The 15,841-nt window shown below is 32.8% G+C and overlaps 1 protein-coding gene across 1 annotated transcript; it reads right to left on the minus strand.

Moving 5' to 3' along the window:
• Positions 1 to 399: 399 nt before the first annotated feature.
• Positions 400 to 4,245, minus strand: LOC133871918 (GEM-like protein 1). Its single transcript, XM_062309382.1, has 4 exons — positions 3,880 to 4,245; positions 3,676 to 3,777; positions 2,714 to 2,985; positions 400 to 1,127 (listed from the first exon to the last, which is right to left on the minus strand). Exons 1-4 carry the CDS (start codon positions 4,163 to 4,165, stop codon positions 948 to 950), a joined length of 840 nt encoding a protein of 279 aa, XP_062165366.1. The 5' UTR covers positions 4,166 to 4,245; the 3' UTR covers positions 400 to 947.
• Positions 4,246 to 15,841: the final 11,596 nt, after the last annotated feature.

The following is a 15,841-nucleotide window of genomic DNA, read 5'->3' on the forward strand; positions in this document are numbered from 1 at the left end:
TCCCCTTCTGTCCAATGTTCCAAAAAATGGTCGATCGAGCCATGCACAACTGTGAATGATGTGAAATGCATCACTCACTTCAGATCCTCACAACTGTATATGATCCAACCAGCAAGCTAGGCAAGTCAAAAAACCAAGGCAACCAAGAGATATCGTTCTACATATACAATCATAAAGAATATAGATAGATTAAAAATGATCAATAGTCTGAGGTGGAAGACCAAAAATTGCCAATTTGAGACACACACACACACACAGAGGGAGGGTGGGAGGGAGAGACGGAGGGAGAGAACATTGTAAAAAGACTAGTGAACATGGTGAAAGCAAATTGAATCTCATTTACAAACTGAATAGAAGGCCAAAAGGGGAATGAAATAATAAGGGGTACATTGGTCATAATTATCACCCAAGAAACAAATACAATATAATTAAAAATGTAGAATGTTTGGACATGTGAAATAATTAAATAAATGATATTACAATCTTAGTCACCTTTCACCTTCACCACAAACTTAATAATTTATGTACAGAAATTTCCTATAAACCGGGTTTTAAGAAAATTCCTCCAATCCAGTCTTTAAAAGTGTCATGTGTCCCTTAGTATGTGAAAAGCACAAATTTTTATAATAACATGTACTTTTCACATACTTTTTTAATAGCATTAATAAAAAAAACATGTGTTTCTCACATGCTTAAAAAACACATGATACTATTAGGGACTGGGTAGAAGGAATTCCTACAACCCAGTTTCATCACCAAACCAATTATGTCGCAGAGCCTTGATCACAAAAAATGAGTTCCAACAACAAGGAATACCCAACAGCATACAAAAATACATATTTTTTTTCTAAGATATCCCACATTCTGAGCAAGATATTTTATCTACATCAACTTGTTCGCAATATCATCCTCCTCCTGTGACATGGTCAACAGTTTGGCCTTGTGCATCATAAGCTGTGGGGCTGCACTGCTCCTTGAAGATTTTTCACTGCACTATCATAGTGTACAAAGCCCATAAACCAAAATTCATGGTTGTCGACAGAGATAACCTGTATGTACTTTTCCCCTGGCTTGACTTTGCTTGTCGATGGATTCACTGCCCTCAACTGATGTAATGGAATAACCACCTGTTTATGCACAAGAGAAAGCAGGCACACCAATATCATTAATCCATTGAAAAGAAACTCAATGAATGAAAGCCCTTAAAATTAGTAAACAAAAACAAAACGAACAAAACATACATTATTGCTTACTAAAAGAAAGAGGGATAAAGTTTGTAAAGTCCATTCAAGATCTAATCATTAGCAGATTGACCAAATTTATGGAAAACAGACGGCAGAAGTTTGACGTGCTACTGCAGAGCACAGGTCGCAAGAGTGTCTTAATAACTTTCATTGCATCATATCTGTTAACTGATCAATCCCAGGATATACAATAAAAATCATTGCATTATATGCTTAGGTTCGTTACTTCGGGATGGGTAATGAGGCCAAATGGATCTACCTTCTCACAAACAGCATGCATTACTTTCCTATCATTGATGTCCTGGGTAACCTTCAAATATTCAAAAAAGCCAATGTATCTCCACCCGCCACATCTCTTCTTTTGTATTAAAAGAACACGCAAACCAAAAGGTAATGGAGCACAGTTTCAAATTACAACTCAAAATAGCTTCTGCGATTTCTTTTCTAAGTTTTACTTCTTCCCTCATGATGATATTCACATTGGGTTCGTCATTTTGGTGCACATCAATAGCTTACCTAGTATTACGTATTAAACTACAGCAGGTCTTCTGAGGCATTGCAATGTTGTAAAATATAATTGTTCTATTTGAAGATTCTGCTTTCTCTTGTTTAAACGTAATTGTTATCCTGAAACCTCTACAGGGTTGTGGGTTCAGAGTTTTCACATCTAAGACAGGAATGTCATATTTTGGCATTATAAAGCAAACTTTGAGCATTCTATCACTCACTTATAAATCCTTTATCTGGAAAAATTTGGGCCAAATCTTATTTCCTCCCTTCCTCACAACAAGAATATATCACTAAAGATACAATCGGAGAAAAATTTCTTGCCTGACAACATGTCCACCCTTTCCATGGGAACAAATTATCACCTTTTCAAGCAGAACCAGGAAATATAAATTCAATTCAGTGTACAATTAAATACATTTCTCCAGTAGATATATTCCAAAAGGAAAGGGAAAAGGCAACAAAAGGGAGGGGGAAAAAGTGGGAAAAAAAAAAAAAAAAAACACTAAGGACAAAACTTAAAGTCTGGTACAAAATATTGTCGCTTAACCACAAATCCAGTAATTTCCTAATTTGAATTGTGACTGAGATAATTATAGTAAACCTAAATGGGCAAACAACCGTTAAAAGCTTTTGATAACTTGAAGGGTTCCACTCAAAATGCATCAATTATCATGCATTGCAAACTAACAAGTAGATTCTTTGACATCATTTTATTACTTATTCCTATTTCAACAATAAATTACTGTGTATTGGTTAAAAATCATCCTAGCACCACAGTTCAGGGAAACTCAAAAATCAAGATATCAACTCACATCACAAAAAACATATATTTAGCAATCCATCATCAAAGATAGGAATAATGTCGTTAACTTCAATACACCAATAACTGGCTCCTAACACCAACAAAGTAAGATTATAATTAATCAAATGCCAAGAAGTATAAAGAGCAGTCAGTATACCTTATAATAGCTCCATTCTTTCTGGCCACCCGCGTCATAAGAAAGCGGATTGTCACTACAAAATGCAAGCTTCGCTGTAGACAGATACATAGTTCCCATCACCGGTCCAGCAGACGTGGACAGATAGCATGCAAATGACTTCAGAAGCTTCTCCTCGGGCACGGTCTCAAAACTTTGTCGAAAAATCTTCTCATACCCACCTTCCGTGAGAACTTTTGTTCCTTGAGCAATCCTCCCCACAGCAGCATCGGCAAAACTAGGACCTGTTTTCACTGATCCAAGAAACTTCATAAGAGGACATTATCAAGCTTCAAATTTAATAATCATTTCAAAACCTTGTACCCACTTTTATCACCTACTATTACTGCTACAACATAAAAATAACTTTTACAGCATTTCAAGCATAAACGAGTTGTGAATGAAGAACATGAGACAGAGAGATGATAGTATTCAACAAAACGAAACCAGTCAGCACAAAAGCTTCAAAATTAGCAACTCATCAAACAGTAGAATGTTACGTATGTAACGGATAGAATAAGCGTAGTTCGAGGAACCCTAATACCTCCCAAATCAACTCACAAGATGAATAGTAATAATCTTTGCTTACTTTATTCATCAATCCAATAGGTTTATATAGAGTTACAAAGAAATGTGATAAACATAAACTACTCTCATAAAAATGTATCCTAACACGAACACTTCATAGAGATGTATCATATGACTATCCTATCACTAACAACTATTAGTAAAGATAATACACAACTACTTGGGGATAACATACTATCCTTTTATTCTCTACTATTATCTACTACTAGAATCTTAAAAGAAATAGTACTCTCATTAGATAAATAACATCTATTTCCATATGACTTTTAGACTCCTAACATGGAAATATTTTCATAATTACCATAAACACAATGAACAGGACAACCTAAACGTTTAGGGCAAAGTATAATACTCACAGTGTTGCCACATGTTCCCAGCTAGATCCTCAGCCTTCTTGGTGGCCTCCGTCGCCTTCTTCCCCCACTTCCCAAGCACATCTTTCACCGATTCCATCGTATCTGACAGAAAATTCCAGAACCACTTTCAAACAATTTCACGCCACAATCACCACCAACAACTTCAGATTTTTTAAATAAATTACAAGGAACGTAAGTGCTCACTCTTGACGGACGAGGGTGCGGGCACCGGGGCCGGAGCGATATAGGGATTCGACTCCGGAGGCATCGTAGTGGCGGCGTCGCTGGAGATCGGAGCCCTGGCTTCGCTGTTCACCGTTTGCGGTTGGGAGCCCATAGGCACGTGGCTCCAATTCTCAATGATAGGGGGAGCGACGTCGTTTGCGTCGAGCTTAGGGTAGGGAGCGTAGTCGCCGGAGTGCGGTGGAACGTGTTTGGGATCGGATTCTGACGGTTTCGCCGACTGGGAATGGGAATGATCAGTGCTCATGGTTTTCTCTGTTTGGATCTCTCTCTGTTTGGCTTCACGTTGAAAGAAGGATCGGGAATTCCCACCCACATAACGAGACGAGAGGATCTTTGAATTGAATTTTTGGATCGGAGTGGGGTCAAATGCGTCAAATCGTCAAACGGTCAGACCAGCTGTCAGCCGCTGATCTGTTGCTGCCTCGGTCGTTTGAAATTCTTGGCAAGCCCAATGTGAGTCGCTCTTCTTTTCTTGGGCCTTGGGCACTCATTTACACGAGTTAGTCCAAGCCCAAAAGCCTGGTAGACTTCGCTCTCTTCTTTTTTGGGCTTTTTTTTCCCCGGTCTTCTGAATTTGTATCTCTTATTTTGGGGGAGTTTGAGCAAAATATTATAGGAAAATTGAGTTTTATTTTAGCAAAAAAAAAAAAAAGTAATTAAAACTTTAAAATGGAACGAGAAGTAATATATTTATGAAACAAATAAGTTGGAATGCTCTATCTATATTTGAAAATAATCATTGATATCGACTCTATAGTTTTATGATATAATAAAATAATTTAATCACAACAATGTAATACAAGTTCACAGCAAATCATAATTTTAAATTACATTTTAGATGAATAATAACACGTGATATGTATTCAAAATATTTTTATATAATCATAAGATTGATAAGATATAGATATCAATTCTCTCTTTTGACATAGAGAAGCCGACTACAGACTTTACTTTTTAAAAAACAAATATGAGAGGAGGAGGAAACATATTTGTTCCCTCTTCCTCTCTATTTTCATTTCTACTCTTCGCTCTTACCTTTCTTTTTCCATTATAGATTTTTTTTTCTTTTGTTTGTAAGTGTTCTTTGACTAGATCAACAATTTTGGCCTCTCGACTATGCATCCGTCCATCTACCTCCATGTTGTGTCGTTCAGCTCCTCCCTAACCGCTACTACTGTTGTTTGCTAGTTCTGTTTTGAATAAGAGATTTATATATGTTCTCATGGACGATATATAGGATGAAGGTTAGTCAAGTGTGAAGGGTTATTTCTCACGACTTGTATAGTTCAGTGTGATGGGTTATCTCTTATGGCCAGTTTAAATAATTTTTTCTAAGATATTTGGCTACCTTTGTCTTAGATCTAGTCTGCTCGGACTAAGATCTGTTCTTTAACTTTTTTTGTACGTAGGTTAGCAGAAAATAAAAATCATAGATAACACTTTATTATAAAAATTTTGTTTATATTTATAACTTTGTAATCTCATAGCATGTGGTTGCGATTTTGCAAAGCTTTATGCTTTGTGGTATAAGAGTTTTATACTTGTAAAATTTTGTTTATATATATATATATATATATATATATATATATCACCCATATATAACCTAGTTAAGATATGGATATCTCTAAGACATTTTTTACCATTGTGTTTTTTTTTTTTTTTCTATTATTATTTTATAAGTATTTCCTATCATTGTTAAAGAATATTTAACAATGGTAGCGTTAAACAAAATACTTTTTCACAATTTTGTTTAAAAATGCATTTTGACAAGCAAAAGTGTAGAGCCAAACGGAATAAAGAACACATCTATTAATAGGGCGCAAATATGTCTACAAGTGTTTTATTCCTTTTATTAAAAGTGGCCTAAAAAATACCAAAAAAACAAATAAAAATAAAAATAAAAATCTAGTTCATCCCTATCTATTATCATGTACTGCCATTGTAAAGTAACAGAAAATTTAACATGTGCTAATTTTTAAAATCAGGCACATGCCAAGTTTTTGGTGTGCGATTTTTTTAAAAATTGTAAATATTGAGATAATTTATTTTTTAAAATTATGCTTGAATTGTTTATAAAATTTGAGATAAAATTAGAAAATGTCAGATAAAATTTAAGTAGAATTTGATATTTGAAAATTTTTCAGACACCCAACCCAAACATGCCATAAGGAACCATGCGGCAAAGAATCAAAGAGTTCGCTTACCATATTTAAAAAAAAAAAAAAAAAATTAAAAAAAAAATAAAGAAAGAAAGAAAGAAATAATAAGCAAAAGAAAAAGTCCAGGTCCTATTCAATCCTTGGCTTCTACTTGCTATTCATTTTTGCGAAAGTGTCATGATAAATGATTGGGCCCTTAAATGTCAATATCAACTAGTGGGAGAGCTACCAAAAATATTTTTCAAAAGTATATTTCAATCTACTATCCATTACCTTTATGCACCTTCCACAGCCTTTTGGCTGAGTAGTGCCCCTTCCTAACATTTATTGTAAAAGTTTAATTATTTAGTTTATATTTTAATACTTTTTTTTTTTTTTTTTTAAGGTGGCTCAAATTCATGAGTTTAATCATTTAATTTATATTTTAAATTTATTTATCGCATGTGAGTTCAAACACCGACCACCTTAATAGGTGAAGACCGACATATGAACTCTACCTTTGATATCATATTAAATCATTACTAATTTCAAAAACTTAAACTTATAAAAAAAAAAATTGAATTTAATCATTTAATTTATATTTTAAATTTATTTATCGCATGTGAGTTCAAACTCCGACCACCTTAATATGTGAAGACCAACATATGAACTCTACTTTTGATATCATATTAAATCATCACTAATTTCAAAAACTTAAACTCGTAAAAAAAAAAAAAATTGAATTTAATCATTTAATTTATATTTTAACTCTAAACGCCAAATTCATACAAAACAAAAACTTTGTAGCTTTAGATGCTGTATGTGGAACGAATAATTAACTTTAAGCTTTCTAATCCAGCATCATTTAAAGCTTAAGGCATATGTTTCATTAAGTAAGATCTCATTATTAATATTCATGAGAGATGACTCCTCACACCAAAATTATTATGGGATGTGTTGGTTGCACAATCAAAAGTATACAACTCTTATACAACAAAGACACATTGGTAGATCCCACATTTGTCTTTGTTGTGTAAAAGTTATACACTTTTAGTTGTGCAAAAATTATTTTTCAATTACTATACTCTCTGACAGTGACAACATATTATTATTCGGACATAAATTTTCTATAAACTGGTTCGCAAGAAACTCATACAAATTCGCATATAAAAGCGACACATGTTCTTTAAACTATTAAAAAAGCATATAAGAAACACATGATATTAAAAAAAAAAAATATGTGTTTCTCACGTGCAAGGGACACATGTCACTTTTAAAAGTTGGTTTGTAGGAACTTTCCTACGAATCAATTTGTAGGAAATTTCTATCATGTTGTCATATTGCCCAAAGCTCCCGTTTATTGGGATTCTCTTAATCTCAAATAATTTAAAGTTTATGTATCTAATGGTGTGTATAAAGTCAATGTTGGCATGTATTATAAAATTTTTAAATAATATAAAATTATGTACACCATTAAATTAAACAACTTTAAATTATAACCATAAAATGAATATTATTTCAAATAAATGAAATATAGAATATCCTTGTCTGTTTTGTAAAAGATGACTTAAAAGTAATTTTGTATTTCAAGGATCCAAGCCATTTATTAAAGATGAATGGTTTGACCACTCATTTAGAAGTGACCGATCACCGTTTTATCTTTGAATGGTCACCACCCAAGTGATTAGAATTGCAGCAACCTTAATTCTTACAAGTTCAAATTACATGGAAAAGTTATGGAATCCCAACGCAACCTAACTCTTACTAGTTCAAATTACATGGAAAAAAGTTATGGAATCCCAACGCCTAGCCAGGTAGCTTTGCCACATGTTCATCTCTGCATAAAACGAGCTGTCAAGACAATCTGTACGTAACCCCCCAAGTTAATTCACAGGTGAAGTAGAGCTTCTTTTTCTTCGATCTTTCGGCCGGAAAGTAAAAATCTTTTGAGTTTTGTCAGTGAAGGGAATGAACCGAGGCGCACAAGTGATCGAACATTTCCTCAGATTATGAAAAACTCAGTAAAACTTTAATCATAATCGCTTGAGCTACTTTACAAGCGTGTTCCGTGAGTTTTCATGGACAGTGACTCTTCCTGCTTGCTTGCTTAGTACTATTTTAAGCTAAATCCAGTTTCTGAATCCTACAACAATTTAGCCAGCAAAAATGCATTCACTTTTACTTTTACCTATATATATATATATATATATATCTGTTTCTGATACATGAAAAAGAGCGATCGAAAGAAGGTACTTTTATTTCCGTTTTTCTTTTCTTTTTTTATCTTTAAAAATCACTTCATCAAATTAAAACAGATTCATGTTAGAATGAGTCAAGAATTTTTATTTATTTATTGGCTTTATTTTTGTGTATCTTGCTTTTACGTATTGGAGTTTGAGATACTACTGTGACTCAGTTGGGATATATACTACCGTTGGCAATAATGATAATAAGATGCAGCACATGTAGTGTACAGTGATTGCATTTCAGGTAGCACATTATAATCAACTTATGAGCGTAGTGAAAAGGGTCAAAAGACCCAAAAAAGAAAAACTAATTGGACCAGTAACATAATTAACATGATTGTGCCTTTTGTGTTTGTATTTTTTAGAGTTTTTAACTTCCAAAATTTCCCATTTTTCCTTCTTTTTCCTGCATATATGTAAGATCAATATGCAAGCTTGTGTGGACAATTTGACAGTGCTAATAAGTCATACCACCTGAATTATACAGTGATTATCGAGTAGGAATTACAATTCGTGTTTGCGTATTGGGTTTGGATTGTGTCGAAGCATGGGTAAAACTATATGGGTTAGGGGTGAACATGCGAGCAGTTAATAGCCGCCAACTAATCGCTAACCGCCTTAAACCGTAAACCACCCAACCGCTTTTGTAGGTGATTGAAAAAAAATTGCTAAGTTGCTAACCATCTAAGACATGACTGTTAGCGATTTTAGGAGTAGACGGCGGTTACTAATTGTTAACCACCACACACACATATATACAAAACAACGTTGTTTTATATGGGGTTTTAAATGATACCATACATTTGGCAAAAAAAAAAAAAAAAGCCCAAAAAGAAGTTCAATGAAGGCCCAACACCTAAAAATAGGCTCAAAATGCTTAAATTTAAAAGCGATTATACGGTGCAGTTATAGTTTTAAATAACTGCTAACCACCTAAGACGGTTACAGTTAGAGGCAATAACTGCTAATTGTAACCGCATTTTGACACTTAATAATTAATATAGGTAGGTCAACCATAACTCGACCCATTTAATTAAACGGGTCAAACCCTTCAACCCCGAACCTTTTAATTTTGTGTTGAGTTCGTGTTGACTTTGCAGATCGTCTTAAAAATTGTCAGCCTTTTATGTCATGTGTTGGGTTCGGATTTTGTGAATGCATCAATATAAGATTATATATAGGTCAATTACAACTCGACCCATTTAACAAAATGAGAAAGAACACCCTTTAATTTTAACCCTTTAATTTCGTGTTGAGTTTGTATCGAATTTTCATATATATATATATATATATATATATATATAATTATATAATTAATAGTAATATATAAAATCAATAGTAATATTTATAATTCGAAGATTAGACGGGCTGCAAAAGTATTGTTAAATCCCATCCCGGTCACGAGGGTGCTCCAAGCTTTTCTTGTCACTATGATATGAACTAGGATTTCATATTATAGTCCCTAGCAAAGCATCGACACTGAGATGACACGGGATGGACGGAGCTTGATTTTGCTAACGGACACATCGGTTTTATAAACTACTGCTGAAAACAGTTGAATTATAAGATCCTGCTTTGCTGTGAGATCGAGTCGATCGACCCCTATTCATTATTGCCTCTAAAGCTTACTATATATCTTTCATTATTGTTCATTTAAAACGATTTTTTTTTTTTTTCTACTAAAGAATTCATTGAGGATTTTGAACTACATTATTAATGATTAATAATATGAATATTGAGGTGATAATTATGTAAGAACTAATAATCTAAGAAAAAGATGATAAGAAAGATAGAAATAGAGAATCAATGTGGTTCATCCTAGGACGGAATTAGGGGGGCTGGCAGGGGCCATAGCCCCTGCCCTCAATTCCAAAAAAATAATAAAATAAATAAATAAATAAATAAGCTTACTCTACCAATAATTTTTTTTTGACCCTTAGCCCCTGCTCATAAGATCAGTTTCTGGCTCCATCCCTAGTTTAGCTTATGATCGAACATCCATACGTCAAATGTATATAATATTCTATTTATAAAGAAATAACTGTTATGTTATAAGTCTCTTTTACTTTTAGATTAACAATAATAAATTTAATTTATCACCTTATAACTCTTGTCTCTCGAATTTTTCTAACTATTTCCTCAATAAATTAAACCTATATGCATTTGATTTCAAGTACCATAATGCATGCTACATAAATGAATTGCTTGCATATGTATAGAGAGGGAGAGGGAGAGGGAGAGGGAGAGAGAACATTAAAGTCAGAAACATCGGTCTCCAAACGCGGCGGTCTTGTAGAGATGGAATCCCAGGTTAGGTAGCCCTGGCCCCCGGTCAGAAAATTCAAGATCCTAAAATCAGCATCCAAACAAAATATTTTGATTCTTTTGGGTTTTCTTTTTCTTTAAAACACACACAGAGAGACAGACATATGAGTCAGGACCCAAAGTTATCTGATTCTCTATCTGCGCGCTTTCCCTCATCTTCAACGCGTTCCTTATTGGTCGTTGAAACTATGGGGTGCGATTCACTTCAAACGTGTGGTCAATCCACCATTTTCACTCTTCCTTTTGGGTCATCAAGACTCAAAGGGGTTGCGCTCTCGAAAAGTGTAGGAAAATGCCATTTTTTCACATGTGGATTTTATTTGGATTTTCCAATCTGGTCAAGTAGAAGGATAGAATTTGCTACCCGTTACTCATTTTTTGTTTTATTATTATCTTACGATATTTCGTTGTTGGGTCGGTTATTGGGTGCGAATCTTTTATATTTATCTCTTCTACGAGTCTTGTTAACAGCGTGTTAAGTTGTTAAGTCGTGAGTGTATTATATAAAAGTGTTATTTTATGTGGGATTTTTATTTCGCTTATTTTAAATACCACTTATAAGAACTAATAATAATTTAAAAATAGATAAAGAAAATAAAAGAAACACAGATTTTAGGTGGTTCGGCATATGACATACATCCACACTTTAAAATTTTTTATTGGCTACATATTTCTTTGATATATTTTATTATATACAATACTTTATTTTTATAGAGAAATAGTCTAAACGTTATAAGTCTCTTCCACTTCTACACTAACAATAATAAATCTAATTTATCATCTTGTAACTCTGGTCTCAATACTGTTTTGTTATTAAATAAAATAAATCAATCAAATAAATTATCAAATATTGTGTTTGTGAGTTAAAAGCACATCTAATTGTTAAGTCTAAAATTCTTCAAAAAAATCCTAAAAATCTATCCTTCTTATTAATTTTGTACGCATATAAAGTTGAAAACTCCTCTGATTGTTCATAGGAAATCTATAATTCTTTAAAAATCTTACAAATCTTCGCATCCCACATTGCGTACGCAAATAACAGATATACACATTGAAATATACATACCCAAGGTAGACAGAGTAGTTTGATTGAATGAAAGGATGTTGTAATTCTCATGCACGCACACCAACTGTACGTATTTGATTTATATACACAGAGAAAGTAACCATATATTCTTCATAATAATTTAGCTAATATATAATTACCATGAATTTCACTTTCGTATTTCTACGATGGGTAAAATTTCGAGCAAATGACTAAGAAGAAGACGAACAGCTACAAAGAAGAGATGACGATTTGGTTCTACTATGAATGGAACTGTATTCGAGTTGAGTCAAGTCAAAATTAGGGTTATTGGATTCAGCTCGAATACATGGAATAGAGGCTCGAGCTTGGACCGAATTTTATGCTCCGTTTGTTTCGGCGTAAAATGATTTCGGCATTTTCTGGTATTTGGTAGGGGCGAAAATAATAATCAACTGGAAAATGATTTCTGTTTGATAAAAAATGCTTAGTAAATTTAGGAAAATGATTTACGTTTTTTAAAAGCGTAAATCATTTTCCGAAAACGCCAGACGCATTCGACCCCTATTAAACGACACAGTCGACCTTCACTTCAAGCAGTCGACCATAACCGAAATCTTGCCGGTACCCAAATCCGTCAGCATCCGGGCAATGTCGCCGGAATCCTGCGACAGAATCCGGCCATCGTTGCCGAAATCCGGTCAGCCCAGATTCCGGCGACCGTATTCCGGCCAGCCGGATCTGGCCCGAAAATTCCGGCCATAACGGCCGGCTGGCTGAGCAGATCAGGCCATTAACGGCCGGATTTCGGCGGTTCTAGCAGATTCCGGCCAGTATGCCGGAATCCGGCCAACCCAGATTCCGACGAAACTATTTGGATTCCAGCTTTTATCTTGGATTCTGCCTATAGTAGCCGGAATGGCAGAATTCGGTAAAAGTGGCCGAAATCCTATCGCTCAATGACAGAATCTCGTCTTCAGTAATTTTTATATTATTTTCCATTAATATTTATATGTTTTGAATAAAAATTTATTTTTATAGGTTAATACGATTGAATAAAAATATTAATAATATTTGTGATTTTCCATACGCGCCAAACACCGAAAAATGCTTTCAGCGAAAAATATTTTTCAGAAAAATGACTTTCCTGGAATTATTTTACGACGAAAATCATTTTACGTCGAAACAAACGGAGCATTAAAGTATTGTCCGAATTCGGTTTATTAAGAGCCTAGACTATTAGACTAGTTGTATGACGTCCTATTTACGTTAGGGGATTTATGGTAATAATAGTCAAAGTAGCTATTAAAAATGTATAATTCATTATTTTAACTACTTTTTTTTTATACTCTTTCCAACAGATTCTCTATTCTACTATTTACTTACATTTAAATATTATTTCTTATTTTTTTATTATATTTTTGTCAACATTTAATGAAAGATAAAATATTGAATTTTCACAAATTCTTTGTGCTATACCGTACGAGTGTTGCACCAGTTTAATATTTTAACAAAATTACATAATTTATAAAAGCAAAGCAACAAAAAACAACAATGCAAAAAGGAAAACAAAGCAACTATAAACATACAATATGACTAATAATTCTTAAGATTGACCATACAATTGCCACATGTACTTGATAAAGTCGGATTGCAGCTGAGAATGAGTTTGATCATCTCTAATGTTCACGTACCTTTCAATGAACTTAAAAAATCTAGGGGTATGCTTGTGAGAAATTTGTACATTAAGAGTTTCATCGATGTATTCATATTCAATGTCACTAGCATTGTTAGTATTATGTTCGTCTTCAATAATCATGTTATATATGCATTATTATGCACACTTTTATAATGAAAAGTGAGTGGGAGAGATAGTGAGATACGTGAATATCATATTGTTTTAGTTTTCCTCAATATTTTGTTAGTTATAAAATAAATAGTAAAAGTATCTCCAGCAATAATAGTCAAAGTAACTATTGAAAAAGTACAATTTTTTATTTTATCTACTGTTTTTTCTATACTCTCTCCAACAGATTATCTGTTCTACTCTTTATTTTCTTTAAATATTATTTTGTGTGAAAAATAGTGTGAAAGAAAAAGGAAGGGAGAGTGTGTGAAATAAGGAAATGAAGAGAGAGAACTATAAAAAAAAAAAAAAAAAAAAAAAAAAAAAAAAAAAAAAAATTGTTTTTAGTGCTGTCTATTCACTATTCACACTAGAAGGAAAAATGTTATTAAAGTAGAAACGAAAAATGGATTATAATATTCAAATTTAACTATTATGAGCCATTTGCCTATTTTGTTGCTTGTTGGAGATGCTCAGAATAAGCCTGCTGGATTGAAAAAAAAAAAAAAAAATTGATAATAATTAAATTTAACTATTTTGAAGCATTTGATTAGTTTGCTGGAAATACTCAGCGGAAGACCGGCACATAGTACAAGTTGATTTTTTTTTGTTTTTCTTTCTTTTATTTTCTTGTTGGAAAGTTGAATCTTAATTATTGGTATGAGTTTATTCAATAATTTTCTTCTTTTGTGTGTATGTGTGAAAAGAGGAGTTCATTAATCCGTACTAAAAGAAGGGTTAGAAGTAGATTTTATCCCCAAAAAGGTCATGCTCGCATGTAGATACCAAAAATAACCAAAGCCATTTTTAATATACATGTATATAATTTGAGGGTTAAATAAGTAATTTTCTTTAAAAGAAAAATAAAGCAAAGTAGATTGGATGTAACAAAGGTCCCATTATTGGTCCGTTCAATCAGCTACTCTCTTTTCTTTTACTTCTTATAACAAGAACATATTGTTGTGTGGTCGGAAAATAGTAGAGGTGGCAAATCCTTTTTGTCGTGTAATTGGTTGAAATTGTGTCTAAACATGAATCTAATATTGTATACATTAATTTTATTTTATTTAATTAAATCGGTTAAACCTCTTATGGTGCGTTTAGAATTGCAATTTTGTAGACAATAAGTACAATTTTAAACCAAATTACAAAATATAAATCGTTTGAGAATTGCGTTTTTAAAAATTGATATTTGAAAACGCAAAAAAATCACAGGTAAGTTTGCTTTTTGTGAAACGCATAATTTTAAACGTTAAACTACGATTTTACCAAATGCTTAAGGGTCCGTTTGGGTTTGCGATTTTAAAAATAACAATTTTAAAATGTGCTATTTAAAAAAGTAACTTTTAAAAATGCAGTTAAGCGTTTGGTAAAATCTCAGCTTAGCCTTTTAAAATACTGCGTTTTTAAAAAAGCACCCCATTACCTGCGATTGGAATAAACATTTTTCTGCATTTTCAAATCGCAATTTTTTAAAGACCCAGTTTCCAAACAGTTTATTTTATGCGATTTTGTTTAAAATCGCATTTTTTCTCTACGAAATCGCAATTCCAAACGCACCTTAACTGTGTTTTTAAAAATTAAATTTTCAAATAATACATTTTAAAATCGTTATTTTAAATAGCACTTTTTGAAATCGCAATCTCAAGCGGATTCTTTATTATAATTGATTAATTTTGTGCAGAATATATGAATTGTATACAAATTTACTAACAACAAATATTGCGTGTCAGACTGAAATCGAGTTGACGGCATGAATATATGACTGTATAAATTAATGCAATATATCACTCATGTGTTTTTATTTTATTCTCTAATTGATGTGGCTCTTAAAATTATCATTAAATTTATAATAGATCACTATTAAATTTTGATTAAATTATTAATTTAAAAGCCACGTCAATTTTAAAATGACGACGACGACAAAAAAAAAGAAAAAAAAAACACACACACACATTGGTGATAATAAAAAACTGTTAATTTTATATTTGATTTTTATAAGATTAGCGAGTGGTGTGAAAAAATTATCCGTACAATATATCTGGTAAAAGTTGGTTTGGGGCAAATTACAGCGCGTGAACGAGGCGTTTAGCACGGCCTACTAAATATAGGCTCTGTCAGCCTTTGTCCAATGTCAACAACAGTTGTATTGCTTTATGTCAACAACAGTTTACTGCTATCTGATTGGACCGTGGATTATACTTGCGTTAGAAAATGCGTAGAGATAAAGCTCAACGTTTAGGGATAAATCCAATGAGGGAGCTCTGAATAAGTTTCTCTTTTCTGTTTTTAGTGTATTTGTGAAAAAGTCCACTTTCTTGGTTTTAGTTATTAACAATTT

The sequence above is a fragment of the Alnus glutinosa genome, chromosome 6, assembly GCF_958979055.1.
Source record: "Alnus glutinosa chromosome 6, dhAlnGlut1.1, whole genome shotgun sequence".
Taxonomy (NCBI): domain Eukaryota; kingdom Viridiplantae; phylum Streptophyta; class Magnoliopsida; order Fagales; family Betulaceae; genus Alnus; species Alnus glutinosa.